At 45.0% G+C, this 22,054-nt stretch overlaps 1 protein-coding gene across 2 annotated transcripts in view; it reads right to left on the bottom strand.

Moving 5' to 3' along the window:
* LOC144174423 (cytochrome P450 3A14-like) overlaps positions 1-19,046 on the bottom strand; it is a 29,586-nt gene extending 10,540 nt beyond the window's left edge. For both annotated transcript variants that reach the window (XM_077703131.1, XM_077703132.1), the window contains exons 1-10: positions 18,921-19,046; positions 16,974-17,070; positions 13,230-13,282; positions 9,682-9,778; positions 5,430-5,555; positions 3,274-3,505; positions 2,273-2,403; positions 1,587-1,668; positions 895-964; positions 113-221 (exon numbers count right to left, since the gene is read on the bottom strand). In XM_077703131.1, the coding sequence (XP_077559257.1) occupies positions 113-221; positions 895-964; positions 1,587-1,668; positions 2,273-2,403; positions 3,274-3,505; positions 5,430-5,555; positions 9,682-9,778; positions 13,230-13,282; positions 16,974-17,070; positions 18,921-18,979 (1,056 nt within the window). In that variant the 5' untranslated portion in view covers positions 18,980-19,046. The remainder of the gene's footprint in view (positions 1-112; positions 222-894; positions 965-1,586; positions 1,669-2,272; positions 2,404-3,273; positions 3,506-5,429; positions 5,556-9,681; positions 9,779-13,229; positions 13,283-16,973; positions 17,071-18,920) is intronic.
* Positions 19,047-22,054: the final 3,008 nt, after the last annotated feature.

The following is a 22,054-nucleotide window of genomic DNA, read 5'->3' as shown; positions in this document are numbered from 1 at the left end:
AGCACGAAAGCTAGAAAGCTACAACTACCAACCACAAAAACAAGATTCGTAAATGTCTTTCAGACTGTAAAAATAACACAAAAAATAACATTAACCCAAACCTGGAACGTACATTTTCCGTGAGGATTTCCCTTATCTCTTGACGAAGTTTGGTTTGAACGTCCAAGTGCTTCGCGATACAGAATGTCACGTAAGTCAAAGTGGTTGCCGTCGTGTCGAACCTGTTTCCAGTATTTAAAAAAAAAATGTTCTGTTAATGGCATTTGAGACGCGCACCGTGAGGATATAGTTGCAAATATTGTTACAATATTTAAGTGCATGAAATATTAAGTACAGTAGTAGCATGTCTTCACGGCTCCATTATTGGAGATGGTGGGATTTGCAAATGTTTTAGGCGGCCATAACCTTGTTCAAACTGAGCATGAAACTGTTGGAAGGAACAGCACAATAAACGGGCCAGAGAGCGGAATGGACGTTCCCAAGCGCTCGTGTGCGTATTTTCTGTATTCTCTCCCGTTTGTTGCCCTGTGACGCTCCGACGTGCCCCCTCGTGCCCAACTTTGCATCAATGGTTCTTTCACGCAATCAATCCCATTGCCACTGTCGGTTTAACTATAATATTATTGCTAAAATTTGTGGCTAAAAAACAAAAAAAACGAAGCTAATTATGGTGACTCTAATCAAACTCCAAATGAAATGTAGAAAAGTTTAGCTTATTAATCAAAAACTCCTCTAAGCAAGATGACTGTTCTCGTATAAAAGATAGAGGTGACTGCATTAATTCGCTCTTGTTAAAGAAGTCGCCCACTAGACTTCTCAACTACAGACACGGCTGCCTGATAACATGAAGTCGAAATGACCAACGTTAACATTCCAAGTATTCGCTATTCTTACCCGGCTATGAACAGAGAATTCGCTGTCATGAACACCTCTTCATTGCTCAGTGAACGGCCTTTGCTTGAACCTGGAGCGAAAAACACCGGTAGAGAAAAACTATTGGTTCCTGTTAACGGTAAGTGTAGCTTTATTGGTGTGACTACAAATATTACGCCCACCTCCCCTCGCGGCAACCCTGGTGTGATGCAACGCATCTCATGGGGGGTTCCATTGGCGTTTTCCATCGTATTGATTGCGCTTATAGCAGGGATTCTCCAGCGAAGGGGGTGTGGGCGGACGACCGTCGACTGAGACCGCCGGAGCGCTTTATATTCACAGCGCCCGAAGGAGAGGAGAGCGCGGAGAGAGAGAGAGTACTGCACATGCGCAGCGCGCCCAGCGCTGAGCGCAGCGCCGCCCACCGGCGCCTAGCAACGGAGTGAGAGCGCGCTGCGCCAACCCGCAGCTGTTTGGGAGAGAGTGTTCGCTATCGGAGAGAGGAGAGGAGGAGAGGCGCAGCTGTGCGGACAACGCCGGACAGACGCAGGAAGGACAGAGGGGCGAGCATGAGATGCGTTGCATCTAAAATAAACATAAAGAAGATACTACTCCTTAGTTTCCTAAAAATGTTCTGGCTGTGTTCCCTTCGCGTAGACATAGCGACGTAATACATACATATTAAGTACTTATATTCCCCCATGCCAGTTTACCTTCGGCACTGCTGCTTTGGCATTTCTTGTCAGACGCAGTGGTGGCGTCGATCAGGTTCTGCAAAATGTCCGGCCTCCGCAACTATGAATGAACGAAGTAAAAGGGCGTATTACGCACAGAAATAAAAACTTTATATTTCTACATTTATTGGATTGAAAATCATTTGCCCATATAAACGTCTCGCCAAATAATTTATTCCAGTATTTGGCCGGGTGGCTGAATCGAGAGAAAGGAAGACAGACGTACATATACATACACAGACCGAACTTTTTGCGTTTGAGTAGCACCAGAAACAATATCGTCTTTAAAAAAGGTTTTATCACAGCACGAAAGCCGACTTATTCCATTTCAGTGACCCTACTGACATATTCGCTTCAAGTGTTGTTGGACGAAAATAACGTCAGTCTAGTAATATCTCGCCTAAGCTTGATTACAAAGCATTACTTGGTCGGCCAGACATATCCAACAAGATTATGGCGTTTTTTGATAAAAATATAACAAGCTTACAAAAAACGGCAGATTTTATTCTCTCCCCAGTTTCGTAATACTCAAATATACACGTATGGCGCACTGATATTTCTTTGAAACCTATAGGTATCAGTCACAAATTTTAATGTGAAAAGGTTCGTATGTGTACTTTACTTTCCATTGAAGATTTTTATGCATGTCATTCCGCTGCACTTACCGATGGATTTTTTCTCCGCATCTCAACCACTTTCAATGTCTCCTTGGCTAAAGCGGCGAATGTAAAGCTCCCGAAGAACGCAAGAAACGAGTAGAACGGCTTCATAAGCACTCCAAGTGTTGAAGTGCTTTCTGAAATATAAGAACAAGTAGCAGCTTTGTTAGACTGCAGTGATTGTTATTAAATGTAATACGGAGCTATCACAGAAACAATTAATAACATGGATCCCGCTAACAACATCAGCCGCTGCGAATAAGCGTTAGTTTCATCCACATATGAAGTCAAATCTCGTTTATATGAACTCCACATTAACAAACTTCTCAAATTTACACATAGTTTAAGAATTCTAGCCAGATAGCCCATAGTTTGAAGGTAAAAATATCTCACAACTACGCTTTTCAAAATAGCGCACAGTTAAGAATAACGCATATAATTTATTTTCCCCATTATAGTAGAGGAACATCAGTATTACGAATTCGGCTAAAAGTAACAGCGTCACCACTTTTGTGTGAAAAAGAAACAAGCATTTCTATGTGTATTCCCTGAGTGCAGTAGCTATCACCCTCACCATGTCCAGTGCCAACAGCTAGCGCCACAACACGGCTGAGGTTTAATGGGCAGTAGTCTAGCAGGTCCAGCCACGTTTGTCTATTTTCCCTCTCGTTGTCTTGGGTGACGGTGGATGGTCGGTCGTTCTTCACGCTAATCACGTGTGCGGGTAGGTATTTCTTTCTTGTGGGTGATTTTGCTGGGACGTTCGTTAAAAAAGCAGTTAAAAGCAGTAGATAGCTTTAAGTAGCGTAGATTTGAAATGGGTCTTTCATTTATTAGGCCTATCGCGCACGGAAGATTTTTTTCTTGGTAAAGTTCACTTCGTTAGGTACAAGACAGCCGTGCACAACAGCGTCATTGAAAGGGTCATGTCCCGTAATGGTACATTTATAACGTCATTTAACTGACACACTGCAGGTGGACATGCGCGTATGCATCAACATACGTACGAGCAATCATATGCGACGGTCCCGTCATGACGCCGTCAAGCACTTTCTTGGCAGTAGTTAGCAGCACGTGATCTGGCTCGTGCTGAAAGATGGTGTCAACGCCAAACGCTCCGCGAGCCGTGTAGTCCATTGATAGCTTCTGGTACTCGTCATAAGAGTTCACTTCTTTTCCTGCGACTTCTGAGAGCCTCTTGAGAAAAAGGTCCGCACTTCTCTCAAATTCTGGCATCATCTGGAATTCCATTAACAGTGAGATGAAAAAGGCATATTGAAATAAACTTTGCAGTAAGTTTTGTAGTACATTAGTTTACAAATAAGTTTTGCAGTACATTAAAAGCACCATGGTTATTACGTTAAACTGTTACGCCAAGGAAGACGAATGTTATATACATGCAACGCCAAAAGAGAAGGCGACTGGCGATAACGTTTGTGTAGACCCATAAGCATATGCATGGTCATTTTAAGGAGTCATAAAGAGAAAAAGCAGCTGGGTTTAATTTGAAAGAACTAGCCTTCGGGAACTCACTCAACTGAATAGCACCGACAGACATTTCCAAAAAAAAGGAAATGTAGAAAAACACGAATCTTTGAGCTACGTGACGTCAGCAATGCTTAAAATCATTATTTTTTATTTATTTATTTATTTATTTATTTATTTATTTATTTATTTATTTATTTATTTATTTATTTATTTATTTATTTATTAACAATACACTCAGGGTCAAGAGGAACTACAGAAAGGAGTGGGGGGAGGGGCACAGAACGATGACAACCAACAATGGTAGTACATAGGTGGGAGTACAAAGTATTACTACACGCTGTAACAAATGAGGTTTTGTAGGACAGTCTTGAATTGGGAATGTTCTGAGATGGCAGCAGTGGAGGCGGGAAGGTGGTTCCAGACAACACCGGTTCTTGGAATGAAAGAATCATTATAAAGGTTAGTCCGACAAGAACGAACACAAACTTTGTTTACATGGTCTGTGCGGGATAAAATATATGTAGGCGGAAGCATCAGCTGTTCTTTCAGGTGAATGATGTGGAAAAATATTTTTTTGCAAAAGGCAAAGACGATGATATTTGCGAAGTGCCGACAAGTCAGGCAGGCCAAGAACAACTGTAACACTGTCATTACGGCTATAGTTCGATAAAATAAAACTAGTCGCCCGATTCTGGATGGTTTCAATAGATTGGGCGAGCGCAATTTATAAGTGCGCTGACTGCGCGTTAACATTAAAGATGCCACTTCCCTCGCATAGTGTTCTTGCAAGTGGTGTTGTTCGGTGGCCGATAAGCGCACAAAAAAGTCTCGGCAAGAAACATCGGATTCATGAAGAATCCTATTCATGACCCTACATACAGCTAATGAACCACTGGCACCTGCTCCAGTAAAATAGGCACTTATGAGAATATACAAGCTGTAAAAGGATAGGTTGCACACAATCTCAGTTTAATATAATGTTTTGACCGTAGGATATATTTCTTAATAGGAGTAAGTCTGCAGCTGGATGGGGGGATGACTGTGAAAAGAGCAGGAAGGTATGGGTACGCGCCGCCAGCCGTCGTCATATCCAGTTCGGTAATTAACATGCACGACGGGTCGAGCGACAAGAGTGGCGTGAGGACAGCTATTGAGATCCCCTCTCCCGGTGTAATTACCCAGGTGAGATCAGTCCGTAAGTGCCCTTTGTGTTACAAGCATTTTCAGGGGTGTCGCTCCAAATACAGTGTAGAGCACAGCACACAACAATGAAATACCGAAGTGTTTGACAGAAAGTAGTAATCTTCGCTGTTGTTTACTTCGAAATTGAACCCCTGCTGTGGCTCAGCGGCCATAGCGCACCGTTGCTGAGGCCAAGGACGCCGGTTCGATCCCGGCCGCGGGGACCGCTGATCTATGTAAAAAAAAAAAAACGGAAACGTTCATGTGTAGAAATTTTGGCGCGAAATTAAAATAACGACGTTCTCTAACTTAATCCGGATCCTTCCACAATCCTACATTCTACACTCAAGGTGTATCTTCGGTGTGTAGAACACCCAGAATTTTAAGTTGAAAAGAATTTCGTTTGAATAACTCTTGAACGCTGACGCAACGGGTGAGAATTTCCATGTGCGAGTCCAAGCGCTTTATAAGATCAAGGAGACGTGCATCTTACCAGCTTGAGCTTTGCAGCGCTGAGCCCTTGGGTGACTGCATTTCGAATGTTCGTCCATTCACTCCCTCGGACGTGCAGTATACTTTTGTTCAGGAGCGGGTGCATCTGATCGGTCATCATGGTGAGCTGCAATGCAAAACAAGATGCGCATTCTAAGCAACACTACTTGTTGAGTAAAGCTAACTGCGAATTTAAAAAGCTTTACCCATTGAGGCGTACCGGGTGGCGTTGGAGCTCGGCTATCCCAATAATGTCTCAATTTTACTATTAGATGTTTGCTGTATTTGTCTGCAGCGTGGAAAAGGAAGCGTTCGGTGTGTTGAATTAAAAATTCATTTCAGATGCAAGAATAGTAAAAATCGAGGACACGACAATTCGCCGCAGCGAATTTTCTTATCAGAGCCTCCGGAAAACTGTCGGCAAACCACTTATTTTTAGAATAGCATGTGGTGGTTCTCTGACTAGTGCGGTTCTAGATTCGACGATGAAACCGAACTTGTCAAAAAATTAGGTCGTACAGTTCTGCTACGGCCTCTGTTGAAAAGAGCTATATTACAAACACGAAGAATTTATTAAGTGTTTAAAGATAAATAATAATGAAAACATTGTATTAAGAAGTGCGCGTAAGGCTCGTCTTTTGTGAAAAGACGGGACGCACGGGACGCCTTTTGTTTTAAATTATTGTTTTATAAAGTAACAAATATTGTGAACTGCCCAATTACCTCATCCGAGTTGTAGGGGCGTGAAAAGTATGGCACTCTGCTTTCGAGAAAAATAGAGGATCTGTAGCAATTATTCTAGTCTCTGACACCCGCCGCGGTGGCTCAAGGGCTAAGGCGTTGCGCTGCTGAGCACGAGGTCGCGGGTTCGATTCCCGGCCGCGGCGGCCGCTTTTCTGATGGAGGCGAAAAGCAAAAACGCCCGTGTGTACGAGATTTCGGCGCACGTTAAAGATCCCCAGGTGGTCAAAATTAATCCGGAGCCCTCCGCTACGGCTCGCCTCATCGCCTGCGTTGCGTCGGCGCGTTAAACCCCACAATCAATCAATCAATCAATTATTCTAGTCTCTGTCACGTAGAGGCTGCAGGCAGCAATTAGGCTTAAACGGGCCAGGCAGACAAAACACAAACTAGGTTCATTCGAAAGATTTCCTAATTGTAATCGTACTGACACCACTTTCAACGTAAACTTCACACATATAATCAACATAATTTGGAAAAATTCCGCCAACTTCCCGTAGGGGAACCCTGAGCAGTATGCGAAGCAGCCATGGGGTCGACTCAAGTTCCCATTAGTTTTCAGTTTGATCGCGGCGTTGCGTGGGGAGAATGAGGGGAGCGGAGCGCGCGCGCGCGCGCGTCATTTTTACCGCGGAGCTACAGTGGCGCCCCCAGCGGAGTATGCAGCGGCTACCGTCGCGTCTCTAACTCTAAGCTGCTTCGCATTATCGCGCGCGGAGGCGCAGATGTTGACATTCGTTGCGCAACCCCGGAGAGGAGAGGAGCTTCGGAGAGGAGAGGAGAAATGCCTCGCATACTGCTCAGGGTTCCCCTACGGGATGATGACGACGGTGGTTGAACGCGAAGCTATCTCGTGATGGATTCTTTGGTTGGCCAATCCCTAGAGGCATCCTGCCACAATCATCATCAGCGGTGCGTGGCCAGGCATGCGCAGTGGGTGTGCGGACGGCGGACAACGACAACAACAAGGGAGGGAGGGACACAGCCCTGAGCATGAGATGCTTCGCATCTAAAAGGGTTTAGCAGAGAGATTGGCAGATGCCAGTTAAAGCAAATGCAAATGAGACTGGCCTTATAGGCTGGTTAAACGACCTATTTGCGGTTGCATTTAGGACAAATCCTTTTTATAAAGGTAAGCATTGTGGGGTAAACAGAGGGAATTACGAAAGTAGACGCAAACATAGCAGTACCCATGCGTACTGCTGTTGGTACGGCGCGCAGAATGCTTGTTTTAGCTGCACAGCACTGCGGCATTTTATGGTTGTCTAAGAAGACACTGGCCGATTGACGTAAGCGACGGTGTGTTACGTCATCATATTTGCGGACCGAACATCATCTTTAGCAAAACAATTATTTTCTACCTTAACAAAAACAAGCCAGGAACAAATACGACCAAAAACAAAGCAAAGGCAGTAAACAGCACACCGCAGTATGGTGGCGGCATCTGGGTTGACTAACGGTAAACAAGGCTCCGTAGCCACGGCCGGCTTACCTCGAAAACCTGCTCTTGTGATGTCATTGCAAGTGTCAACAAAACACGATTTCGCGGGAGAATAAAAATTTTAACTTAAATTTAACAATTCCTCAGTGAATAAAGTATCGTTTTCTGACGGACAAGCACTGGGGGCACTACAAACACGAAATCTTTGGAAACAAACGAACGTATTTTGTCTGCATGGTCCCATTAAGGCTCAAGCTTTAGTTTCGAAACTGTCAGTTCAGCAACCGTGAGTCATTAAATAATCCCATTTTTACCTAAACATGAGCCACGTGGAAGGTGAAACTTGTATTTCAACCTCAGGGTGCGAGAGCACATGAGCTCTCTTATATAGCTAGGAGGGTAAGTCCTAAACCCTGCTGCGTACAGTTCCGTATAGCGTGTGCTCTAATCTTATGATTATTTTCTTTTTTTACCGCGTGCGCCTATTTTCTCCCCGAGGACCAGTTTTTAAACCCAGAAGGTGAGGGTATGATCCTATCGAGTGTGAAGGAATGCAGCGAGCCAGGGCTGCGCCCTTCTGCGCCACGTAATCCCCCCCGCTGCGGGAAGTGCTTCGAACGGTGACGCTAGCCGTACTGCTCACGCATGCCCTCAGCGGTGGGAGAACCTGACGACCAGCGCCGGTTTGGATACACAGCAACTCCTGGTGTCTATAGGGCTGAGACAGCAAGGTCGTCCCATGGTTTCCTGGACTGAGGAGCCACTCCCACATCACCAGGCTCACAATAAAATTTTTCCTCCTACTCCTTCGCCTCCTCTGCACGCGTTCCTGTCACTTGACCATCAGCTCAATTATGGCACGGGAGTGCCCGCAATCGCATCTTCAGGGTTACTATGATGTTTTTGGGCGCAACGTTGCAATCATGTGGTGGCTACGGTTCCAGGGTTGCTATGTTTGCGAAACATGATAGACGTGGAGCAGTTTGACTTCCCTTTCGAGAACAAACGGGTCATTTTGTGGTTTAAATGCTTGAGTTTGTTCCCAAACGACCTATGTTCGAATCTCTGTGCCCGCAAAATTGTGACACTTGAAGCAGTCCGGGTGGGCTTTCTCATTAGGTTCGCATATAAATGTCACTGATTTAAAATTAGTGTTGAATGGCCCGCTTCGTTCACAAAGCCGCGCGCCGCCGCTGCTCTGGAGGCCCTTTGATTGGACGTCCGAGCTGGTAAACGCCTGTTCCCACGTACCCGTGTATAGTGGAAAGCTTCACTGTTGAGTCGTGAGTACCTGGTGCGGGACAGTTGATCGAGGACGTTAGTACGCATCGGCCGCAGAGATGGGGGTCGGGGGGGGGGGGGCGGCCGTCGCCACTAAATAGGGTACTTCCTGTCTCCGACAGTTGGGGCCCAGCTATCGGACCCTATGGGTGAGCGGTAACCCGTGGCAGGGACCGCATATTTGGCAATTGGCACTGTCTGATGCCCTCGCTGAGAAATCAGTCTTGGAAGAGAGTCAGACAAAAGGATTGGAGCAAAATTGTGCTCCCCCCATTCCCACCCTTCCTCCCATAACCCTTCCCGATGTCCAAGTTCCCGTTCCCAGCAAACCACCCTATCCGGCTTTTTCCTATGGGGGACAAGGGGGGTCCCCCCGGGCTTGTTCCCCTGGCGGTGGGTCGCAAGAAAGCTTTTCCCGTTAATTTCTCTCCACCTTCGGGTGGACAAAATTCTCTTTGCCGGTTGGCCCTTTTTTTGTACTGTTGCAATTGGGTATAACCGGTTATACTAAGGTGGTGCCGGGGAGCTATTGCAAGCTCCATTTACTCGATGCTTGGGAGCCAGTGGGCGCATATGCCTCTTTACTGAATGCTTGTAGGAGGGTACGGGGCGAGAGGGGGAATACACGAGTAGGGGTTGTTGAGGGCACGGAAAGTCTACGTCGGCAGTGACGACCGGAGACTGACAGTGATGCCTGATGAGTTAGAGAGAGATGCGCTTACTGATAACGAAGCTTTAAAAGCCGCTTGTGTAGAGGCTCAAACTCAAACTGTTTTCTAATGTCACTCACCCCGCGATCAATGAAGTTCTGAAAATTCCGAACGAAAACATATTCCAGGAAGTCTAGGTCATTCACAACTAAAAAGGGAACATCTCCGTTGTAGAACCTGCGAATAAGAACGGCAGATTAAACTTCAGGCAGCTTCAAAACTTCAAACAACAGTACAGGTAAAAGTCGGCTCTAACGAATCGAAAACCTGGCGAAAAATACTTGGAACACAAATGTATTTTTGAGGCCTCGAATCTACTACGAAATAAGTAACGCTTACCTTTCTCATTGTTGCATTTCAACTTGTAATCAAACACAACATGATTAAGTGAAAGTACAACAGATTAAAGTTCACTTGACAAAACAGGCCTACGTACTTATGTATTTGATGAGGGATGTGATATTTGCCTTGTGGCTAGTCACAGCATTGAGAAGGATGAAGTTTTCTACAGTGTCTACGAACAAACGACCTTTATACTTCTGCAGTTTCGAACGATGTGGTTTTTCTTTTCAAGTAGCTTCTCAGACACCTGGTCAAATATTTCTTCGTTGTATCCGATGTCACGCGGGGTCTCACGGTTTCAGCTTCGTTATAAAAGAAGTGTCATATAAATAAAGTGCGACCAACCAAAGTTTGTATTTAGTTCGCTATAGCCTATGGATCCCTAGAGAAGGCAAGCGCTGCAGGGGACGGCAGAAAGTTAGATGGGCAGATGAGATCAAGAAGTTTGCGGGGATAAATTGGTCGCAGTTAGCACAGGACCGGGGTAATTGTAGATTAATGAGAAAGGCCTCTGCCCTGCAGTGGGCGTAGATAGGCTGGTGATGATGATGATGATGATGAGCCGATAACTCTCCACATCAGCCTTCGTTATAACGAGTTTCAACTGTATATTTCGTATGTCCATACGCAACAAAATGGCGTGGCGCGAACAAGATGTAAAAAACGGTGGAATTAAAAAGGGGAAATAAATGTGTCTGCGTGTTTAAGTACGCACACACACCGCGCTCCTCCTTTACCTACCCACCAGAGGCATTCGGTAGGGAAGGGTGGGGCAGAGATTGTTTGTTGCTGTGTCATCATCATCATCATAAGCCGATCTACGCCCACTGCACGGCAAAGGCCTCTCCCATTATTCTCCAATTGCCTCGGTCCTGTGCCAACTGTGACCAACTTATCCCCGCAAACTTCTTGATCTCATCTGCCCATCTAACTTTCTGCCGCCCCCTGCAACGCTTGCCTTCTCTAGGGATCCACTCTGTTACCCTTAATGACCCTTAATGACCAGCGGTTATCTTGCTTTCGCATTACCTGCCCTGCCCACGTCCATTTCTTTTTCTTAATCTCCACTAATATGTCCTTAACACGTGTTTGTTCTCTGACCCACTCCGCTCTCTTCTTGTCCCTTAATGTTACGCCTATCATTTTCCGCTCCATTACACGCTGAGTCGTTCTCAATTTAAGTTGAACCCTCTCAGTGAGCCTCCAGGTTTCTGCCCCCCGTAGGTAAGTACCGGTAAGATGCAGCTGTCATACACTTTCTTCTTCAGCGACAATGGTAGGCTGCTATTCATTATCTGAGAATGTCTGCCATATGCACCCCACCCCAATCTTATCCTTCTAATAATCGCTGCCTCATGGTTGGGATCTGGGGTCACAACTTGGCCTAAGTAGATATATTCGCTTACCACTTCCACTACCTCGCCACCTATCTCAAACCACTGTGCTGCCCCAGGTTATTGATCATTACTTTAGTTTTCTGCATATTAATTTTCAGGCCCATGGTTCTACTCTGTTCGTCCAGTGCGGAAAGCATGCTTTGCAATTCGTCCTCCGAGTTACTTAGCAAGGCAACGTCATCAGCAAATCTGAGGTTACTGAGGTATTCTCCATTAACCCTTACTCACACCTGTTCCCAATCCAACGTTCTGAATACTTCTTGTAAACATGCTGTGAATAACATTGGATAGATTATGTCTCCTTGTCTGACACCCTTCCTTATAGGTATTTTACTGCTCTCCTTATGGAGGATGATGGTAGCTGTGGACCCATTGTAGATATCCTCTAGTATTCTTACATAAGGCTCATCTGCCCCCTGGTTCCGTAATGCCTGAATGACTGCTAGGGTTTCGACCGAGTCAAATGCTTTCTCATACTCTATGAAGGCTATATATAGGGGTTCAGTATACTCAGCGCACTTCTCTATCACCTGATTGGTCGTGTGAATATGGTCCATTGTTGAATAACCTTTACGGAACCCTGCTTGTTCTTTAGGTTGACTGAAATCTAAGGTTGCAGAAATTCTGTTAGCGATTATCTTGTTAAGTACCTTGTAGACGACTGACAGTAAGCTGATTGGCCTGTAATTTTTCTAGCGCTTCATGTCGCCTTTCTTATGGATTAGGACGATGTTCGCGTTCTTCCAAGATTCCGGTACACTTGCGGTCATTAGGCATTGCGTATACAGGTTTGCCAGTTTTTCAAGTACAATTTCTCCGCCATCCTTCAAGAGGTCTGCTGTTATCTGATCCTCGCCAGGTGCTTTGCCCCCTTTCATTTCTTTCAAAGCCTTCCTTACTTCGGTCATTAGTGGTGGGATGTCTATCTCCTCTGAACTACTGTCTCGTTCGGCATTATCCTGGATGTCCCGGCTACTGTACAGGTCCCTATAAAACTCATCGGCCACTGTGACTATTTTATCCCTACTTGTGATGATATTGCCTTGCTTACCTTTAAGTGCATACATCTGATTTTTCCCCGCGCCAAGACGCCTCTTCAGTGCTTTCAGGCTACCTCCGTTCTTTACAGCGTATTCGATCCCCTCCATATTATACTTCCGTATGTCAGCTGTCTTACGCTTATTGATTAACTTCGAAAGCTAAGCTATTTCTATTCTGTCAGCTGCGGTAGAGATTGTCATGGTTTGCCGTTTCCTAATTAGATCTTTCGTCTCCTGTGATAGTTTACCAGTATCCTGTCTAGCCATAGTGCCCCCGACTTCTCCTGCACACTCCGTGATAATGAGTGTAAGGTTGTCGCTGACTTCCTGTGTCGTAAGCTCGGCTTCATTGTCAAGAGCTGAATATCGGTTCTGCAGCGCGATCCTGAATTATTCTGCTTTGCGTCTTACTGTTAGCTCATTTATCGGCTTCTTTCGTAGTAGCTTGTTGCGGCCCCTCCTCAAATCTAGCCTAATTCTGTGTATACTGTGTTGCTGTGTATACAGTACTAACGCTTGGCGACGAGATATGGCGCCACAAGTACGCACACGTTTGTCACTTGCTTTCCGCGCTGCCCTGAATTCTACTGCACCAATCGTCTAGCACAAAAAGCTCAACCCGACTCCCCAGCGTTTCTTCAACTGGGTTGGGGGGCCCTGCACACTTTACGTCAATAGCATGCTGTCAGGGTTCTATAAAGCACCCATTTTCAAAACCAGCAACCCTTGACGGAGCCTTCGAGTTGGCAGTTAATTTAGCCCCTGTGCACAATTTAGAGAAACCGTGCAAAATTGAGAGCATGTCTCTTGAAAACTCGGTTAATTGGTTATATATTGTGTCTTACTTACCCGAACACATCGCCGTATTTTCTCAGCCATTTTCCCAATACTTTAAAGCGGTCCTGCAAGTCAGTACACAAAATATTAATAGTGGTCTTTGCAAATCTTATTTAGGACAAAGTTTTCGATAAATTAAATAACTGCTTTACACCCTCTTGTGTTCACGGCACGGTTGAAATTAACAACATGGCTCCATTTTATTTGAGGTACGCATGTTCATGTGCGGGAGTTGGTTAGCGTTGATGACTTGTTAGGGCTGCGGAACAATAATAGAAGTTTACGAGGGCAAAGATGTCACTTTTACTACAATCTCATATTAAGTTCTCGGCTGATTGGCCTGAACAGCCGGATTTATAACTCGGTGTGGTAGTTCAGTGATTTAAATCGTTGTGCTGCTTAGACCAAAGGTCACGGGTTCGACACCGGCTGTGGAGGCCATTTTTCTGATAGAGGCGACTGACAAAAACACTCGTTAAGGTTACTACAACGTACAGAAATATCACCAGGTTGCTTAAATTACTCTGTGGGTATCTACTGCATCCCACCTCATATCCAAGGTGTAGCCTCAATACATGAAACCTCAATTTCTGTTTTCTTTAATTGGCTTTCTTTCGAACCCAGGTGTTACAGTATGCCACACGGAGAGTTATATTTGGAAAACATTGCAGAGGCCTAATTCAACCGCAAAAAGGGTCGTTTTATAGACGTTTGAGCCGCTCACATCTTGCCTTGCCGGGTATGCATTGAATTATGGATTTGTCAAGGTAACACGATAACATTTCAGCCAAAGCAAATGCTTTTAATGCCATCGAGTATTCAGTTTCCGAGTGAACGGCACGCTGTATAAATGAAAACATTTTAGGCGCAGTACGTTTGAAGAAAAAAAAAGAAACCGGAGAAGTAGTATCGCGATGTTTCCCGGCTGCGACTCCCAGTTATGCTTGAAGAAATTAGCAAGCAAACGTTAGCAAAACTACGTTAGCAAAACTACGTTAGCAAAGCAAGAAAACGTTAGCAAAACGTTAGCAAAACTAGCTACTTTTAATTGCGCAAATTGACGTCCTGAGTGGCCACAAAGTCATTCCCATAGAGAATGCCCAAATGGTGATCGCTATAGCAGTGCTGAGAATTACGCACTTCGGGGTGGCCTGTCACAAGCTACTGCTGGAGCGATTCTCATTGCTGTGGCTCCTTGCTTATACGGGCTGCCGCCTTAGTATGAATCTCAGGTTTCGTGGAATAACCATGAACACATGATCAAGGCTGTTTTTAGGTTCCCGTAGTGATGGCTTTTTTCCTAATGAACCCTATTCTTATCACGACGGGAAAAAAAATAAGGAAACAGAATATTTTTATACTGCTTCCTTAATATGTTGAATGTGTGGTATTCTTGTGGTGTCATTTCAGAATACTTTTAACTACAGAATAACAATAAAATTTAGACGGGACAGGCATTGCGACGGCGCAGATGATTTGATATAACTTTTTTAGCGGCGAAGCCACTTCGGGGCTTGGGCTGTCGGCGCCTCCTGTCGTCGTCGCCATTTCGTGTAGTCTCGGTACTGAAACACCGGGCACTCGTTTTCCAACGACTCACGCTATAACGTAACCCGTAATAAAAGAACACACCGGGACTACAGTGAACTAGAGCACAGAGTGGTTCAAATGAGCTGCGAAAAATGAAGCGAAAATAGGGTAATAGATTCCCCTGAAGTCTTGCGATCACCTCCCCGCCAAGGGGTGGTCAGTGGCAACTTGACATTCTGCATGGATAATTTGAAAACCAACCAACAAACAAATCAACAATTATAAATTTATATGATAATATAAACAAGAAATTTTTATTCACATAAATAAACGGTCTTTATTATTATTACTGCGAAAGTCAAGAGAAATTCTGCGTAATCTTGCGATGGCGGCACCGCTATGCGATGGCTGGAAAATACTCTCGGGTCGTCTACTACATGCAATTCTGTGACGCGGAGCCATTTCATGGAAGATCATGCACCCCGTGGCTTCAAGACAGCGCATAACAGTTAAAAACTGGGCGTGAAGCGAGTAGTCCCCTGGACTAAAATATGCACCGGTAGCGCAGCAGTTCGCCAAATACATGTTTCTTCTCCTAATCTACCCTCGATTTTTCCTGTTTGATGATAAGCACTGCCGAGCTCAGACTAGCATCTCGCTGCGCGAACACACACTTATCAGGCGAAGATTCAGCAAATATAAGGTCACATAGAACAAAGGCATTTATAGGCATAGAGTTTCATACAATAATATTTGTATGAAACTATGTGTAAAGGTGGGCTCAAATGAGGTATTCGATGCTAAGGAAATTGCGATGCAGTTTTTTGTTATAATCGCAAAATACAAATTTGCTCGGGATAGCCTGTTCAAAGGAAGCACGAATATCTGTAGAGTGTAACTATATTGCACATCGTGCCGTACACAAAATAAAAAGTAACGGTCGATAAAGTAAACCCCTGTGGAAAATTGTCATCGCCATGCTTCTCCGATGCATGAAGAAGACGAAGAATACAGCTGGAAGTGTCAGAGATGCTGTGGGCATAGCTCGCGCTCCGGGCTGGCTTCTCGCGGCACGGGGCTCGCCCCTTGAGGAATCGAACGTTGAACGCCCGTGATTGGTGCCACGCAAATAAGTCCTCTTCTATTTTTACCACGGAGAGCTTCATTTCTCGGCTTCCGCCGCGCCTTGGCTCAACGCCCCTAAGCGCAGGTTTCACGAACATTAAAAAAAAACTAAAACAAAAGATATAACAGAACGGTACTGGCAATAATCGAACCTCGGCCTTCTGCGTGTGAAGCGAGCATTCTACCACTGCGCACGTTTTGTAGTCTTGTGATTACAGCGCCCCTAAGGAATTTCACCCGTTTTTGGCTTCACTTTTGGTGTATTAAAAGTATAGCCGTTTGAACCTCTCTGTGTTCCAGTTCACTCTTCCGGTATACTCGTTTTCCAACGCCTCGCGTTAGAACGGTTCGTGCTTCAAAAGCACGAGACATTTACAGCAAAGCAGTGTACCTCTATGCCTCCAACCCCTCCCCCCTCTCCCACAATGGTTTCATCTCCGTTGGAAAAAACGCCAAGGCTTCAAGAATAAACTCATACACCTCATGCTTCGCTTCTGGCGTTATCAAAGATGTCCCGGGATTTTTTTTTTTTTTGTTTTTTTGCGAATGACGGACGGTTTCTGTAGATCTTTATGTTTGAAAATATTGTCAAGCCCACGAAAGTGTATGTCGTTCATTAGGATCTAGGTAGTGCGAAGAGCTTATTACTTAAAAAAACTATTTACCTTCCGGCACAATTGTGCGCGCCCCTTTATGTACTCCGTTAAATACATGTGCATCCATCGAAACTAATTTTTCAAGTCACCCAGCAGGCACTGAAATAAATTCGCATTGAGAGCAGGTCTTGCCCTTCCTGAGCTCTTGTATTTTTCGCAGGTTTTTTTACAATATGTCGTTTCCGTTTCCCTTACCTCAGCTCGGCATGCGCGATTTGTAATTGCGACACTACTTTCAACCATATATGTATACTTTCCTGCCATAGCGGCCGCTTATTATGATGGATGCGAATACCCAAAACGGCCATGTGTTGAGATTTCAGTGCACGTTTAAGATCTCCAGGTGGTCGAAAATAATCCAAAGCCCTTAAGTACGGCGCACCACATAGAGCTGGTGTAGCTTCGGTGCGTAAAACCCCAACAATAAAGCAATGAATAAACTTACCTCTCGGTGATATTCACGCAAATTTCCCCAAATCAAATTGGGTTCAGGCCCAGGAATCCCGATGCTCTCGAAATACGAAAAGTGCTTTCGGCGCCATCTGCATTGAAACAGAAGCCGTGAATGATGTAGGACATAAATTCCCTACACCTAACTCCTCCTTCTCCACCCTCCGTCCTTCTATCCTCCCATGTCCCTCCCCTCCGATCCCGCACCTCCTCCGCTTCCTATTTCCCATCCACATTCTCCTTACCCTATAGTCCTCCTTCCCCTCACCCTTCCTTCCATTATTTGTCCACCTCCTCTACTCCTGTTTCTTCTTCATCACCTTCACTATCATAATTCCGCAAAACAAATTATGCAAACCGTACGCTTTGCTAAGCTGGTTCACACACAGTTTAAACCGAAAGAAATCGCGGTCGTATGAGGACAGAGAAAAAATAACAAGTAAGCTTTTCTCCGTGCCCCCGTCCTAGAGCGCTTTCTTTTTGTTTTGTCTAATGCGAACTGCCCGACCTCGAATTGACCCTGAAAGTGGCTTTCTGCGGAAGCTGGGTAGCGCGTTGCTCCGGCCACCCTACTCGTACGGAGAACGCGGAAACGACCACACCTCCTCTCGCCGGCATGGACCAAGGACCCCAAGACCCGCTTTTACTGACTAGTAAGGGCGCAGTGGATGAAAACGATGTTATCACAGTCTAATTCGCAGTGCGCATTGGAAACTTATTGCACAGCAGTGCCGGAGAAAGACCGGAAGCAGCTTACTGGTGTCATTAGATATTGGTCTCTTAAATGCGCACATAATAGGTATACCCCAAAAGAAGGAAGATTACAACAACACGACTGTGAACACAAGTAATCACGAACACATCGTCGATTCGCCGAAAGATACTCGACACGGTTTTCTAAACAGCACGCCACGTGCAAATTTATATTTGGATGGCCGAATCAGTGTTTAGGACGCACCACTAACATCATTTTTTAGCACTGGAACCCCGCCGTCGTGGCTGCAACAGCATTAAAGAGAATGTCTGTGTTATCTTAATTAGGAACATAGTTTTAACCCCAACCACTTGAAATAGTCCTTCGCTTGTATTTACAGGCCGTTCACCTTATTGGCACCAGCCGCAGTGCAATGTGGTCGGTTGAATTGGCCTGCGGGTTTACGCGCTAAACGCAATTTAAGAGAAATTAACATACACAGGACATAAGCGCACTACCAACTGCGCTTTACTTTGTGTTCACAGCTGTTAAAGAGACACTGCATTACCAACACGTTTAAAAGAAATTACAGCGGCTGCGCACTGAAGACTAATCACCTAGACAGTCTAGTAGCCCCACCTGAAAATAGGCCCACTGAAGGCCTGCTTATCTATTGATTTCCCATCCAAACACCAAGACATAGAAATCTCCGTAGCCTACGTCATGAACAAGCTGGGAAGGTAAGCTTCAGCCCAAGGGATAGCGCCGTAAGCATCTCATATCACATTAGGAGCGGTACCTAAGAAGCAATATATGACCGAAATTGCAATTGCACAAGGATTCAAATACAAACAAGGTGTGCTGGTGATATTCAATAGCAGGTCACGTAATCTGCTCTGCGCTCCGAACTCAATGCCTATGACCTCTAGCTTGAAATCGGCTAAAACTGCCACAGCGGGGCTGATATGCCTATGTACTGGTAGCACATACATGTACAGCCCTAGAAAAAGACAGACAACCGTTTCGGGGTTTTCAAACCACAGCCTTAAGAGATTCTGGTGGCGTTTTGCCAACGTCATGATTTAGGGAGCTGAGAAGGTATTGCAGGCATCTGTATATACACTCAGCGTTCGGAGCACATAAAGACCCACCTCCAGGGCACTGGTACTCGTGCTATAAATAGCCCATGTCATTGCCATTTAGCGCACGTGATTCGACATCCAGCAGCACACCACGGCCTTTACTTACCTGAGCAGTATCACCGCTAGTACGACAGCTACGGTGAGTAGTACGCCGCTTGCTATCATTTCCCTCGGGCCCGGCAACTGGCGACTGTCCTGACGACAACAAATCCGGTTCAGCAGAGCCTTGTTTCCGTCACGTAACGCCAAATCATTGGTATTTCCCTCTCTCCAATTGCAAGAAGTAACCGGTCGATCGAAGGACGTTCCCCTCAGCGTTCACCGAAAGCCAAAGGCTGGGCATTATAAATGGACCCACTGGTTGCCTAGAGGTCATTGGAGGACAAGACTGAATATCTGCAATAGTACTTGCTTTTCAAAGATAATTCTCGCACACTATTGCTGACACAAAGGGCAATTCAGCACAAATCTCTCATTTTAGGGCTCTGCCACAGAGTACTCGGGGTGGTGGTGTACGTAGTCTCGAACCCTATTGTTGGATTGGTGGTGGCAACCCTTCCACTTGCTCTGACGTAAATATGTACACTCGTAGACAACTGAAAAGTGCGCGAAAATATGAACCAGAACTCGCAAAATCAAAGTATTCGTTCCGTGAAAAGCCCGCAATAATGTGGTTGTGCAATACCTTGAAAGTCACGTTTACAAACGTCGCTTCTATTTTAGAGCGATGCGACAATTTGACTTGCACAGGAGGAAAATGCGCTATTTTTCTGTTCCCGTTCCCATATGTGCGTTCGTTTTTCATTTGCAATAACTGCATCAGAAGTACGCCACCAGTGGGAGATATGTCTGCGATTTTATTCTTAGTGGTGGAACACGACATATATAATTATTTTTTCTTTTCCAAAAGACTCGATAATTGAGAAAATCTCACTCCGAGCCTGAAGAAGTCCCCGATGAAGCGTGAAATTGGGACTTTCCTCTGTGCGCGTGTTGGGCCGATGATTAAATAAAACACGCGGACCACTGACCCTATGCGCGTCCTTGGAAGTTCTGGAGACAATTCTTATGAAATTTTTAAACAAAATGTTGAGGGCGTGACATATGGCTCTAAAAGCAATAAGAGGGGATTAGGAATAAAGAACTATCCCCCAACCAGGCGATTATCGTGGCCAATTGCTAAAACGATGATCGAAATCACGTATGTGAATGATACAAACATACAAGGGCCACAACGACGGGTTACATCTTGAAGTGTGTCATTCTCTATCGCTCTCTCCTACGACCAGACTGGACCAAACGTCAGCACAATAATATTAACCGTGGGTGGCAACTTCGAAGATTTCTGTTTGATGATGTAAAATACTGGTTTACCGTTTGCGCTTAATTAAGAACAAGGGACGATGGCTGTACATGAGTAGTATAAGTAAGCAGTTCATCATGAAATTATTTTGTAGTTTCGTTCAGATCCTCAATTCCTATGTACGTATGCATGGTGTGTAGTTTATATATATATATATATATATATATATATATATATATATATATATATATATATATATATATATATATATATATATATATATATATATCTATATATATATATATATATATATATATAAAATTGAGAGAAAGATAAAACTCACAAAGCGCGCACAAATAGTATAAGTAAAGAGTTGGATACACAGCAAGAAGAATAACAAAGAAGGTTTACTTACGTAGCGGCAACGGGACTTGCCTTCATCTGAGTACAGTTACATGATTTTGCTGTCACAAACATTTGGAACACATTTCTTACATAGCCTTGCAGAAAACAGTGCGAAGGAGCGAAAGATGTTTCGGAAACGAAGAGTATGCATGCAGTCGGGCTACGCCTATGTGACAACAACAACAACAAACAAAAAAAGGGGGAGGGGAGCGAGAGAGAGAAAGGGTTTGTGTTAACAAAGCAGCGTTCAAGGTTGCACCATGACGGGCCAAGGTATGCCGCGTGGGCTGCAAGTTCACACAATGCGGGAAACTGAACTAAGTTTCAGTTTCCCGCATTGAGAAGCGCGACAGCTGCCTAGCATAAAAACTGGGTCACAAGTGCGTCAAAGCCTTCGCTAAAAGACCGTCTAACCTTCGCTGAAACTGCCTCCAATCTTTTCTCAAACCTTCAAAGACCTAAATCGCCAACGAAGAACGAGCCCATGCGACGGTTTTTCGCGCACTAAGTTAACGGATGTACGCATGATATAAATGCATACCAATACGTGGTTTATGAAATGAAGGTATATTGTTGTACTCCTTTTGCACGATCAATGTGTGTATTGTATTATCCGTAACTGTTCTTTTTTCGCGATTTTTGAGTAACTGTTTTTGACATTGTAGCAGCCCGGAATGTCGGCTGCTGAAGGAGGCGAGAAAGCAGACGTGGAGCTGGTTTGCAGTTTTAAGACAAGACTGTTTATTTTCAAAATATGCGTACGCTGAGAGTGTCCCCCGACGAGGGAAAAAAGAGGAACCCCGGCGCCCTTAAAAAGAAAGAGGAAAAAGGCCCCCAAGCGAGCAGACGGCAACGGCACCAGGACTAATGCCAGGAGTCGGCCGGACAAGTTATGCCTCCCCCGACAGTGACCGTTGAAGAGATGGGGGGAATGACCCCAGCACTAAGCCATCACCGACGTCGCCAATACGCGTCTTCCACAAAGGCGGACTGTCTTCAAGCCGGCGGCAGACAGCAGACAAAGGAAAAGCCCCGTCTCGCGGGAGCCGCTTGCGCTGGGGTGCTGAGCGTCCTCCGCTACAACCACAGCCTCCTTTATACTTCTACAACATAAGTGAAAAACTGGTTTCACGCACGCCCTCATGTGTCCAGATATCTTATCCGATCTTTCGGTAGAGCAATCGGTCTATGTGGAAATACAATAGGTTTTTGACCGGACGCGCGGTCCTGGTAAGTAGGCTTTCGCTTCAAAACTTCGTTAAATCATTTCATCAGAGAATAATGAGCACACATTTTTTAAGTGTAGAAAATTTTTGTTAGACGAAGGAACCAGCAGGCCTAGATGAAACGAGCGTATTTCTAAAGAGAAGGAAGACGAGAATCATTGGATGCTATGTTATTTTCGTAGCATTAGGGCTCAGGCCTACAGAAAATAAATGAAGTTATTTTCTTATGTGTGTTCATGCTCCTCTCTAGGACAAATTATGGTGCTAAAACCCGGGGTGCCTAGCACAGTAGTTGAACGCTCCCCC

The sequence above is a fragment of the Haemaphysalis longicornis genome, unplaced genomic scaffold (genome assembly GCF_048455015.1).
Source record: "Haemaphysalis longicornis isolate Haplotype H1 unplaced genomic scaffold, Haemaphysalis longicornis Haplotype H1 scaffold_3, whole genome shotgun sequence".
Classification (NCBI taxonomy): Eukaryota; Metazoa; Arthropoda; class Arachnida; order Ixodida; family Ixodidae; genus Haemaphysalis; species Haemaphysalis longicornis.
Note: the sequence above shows the minus strand (reverse complement) of the source record. Positions and strands in the feature narration are given on the sequence as shown.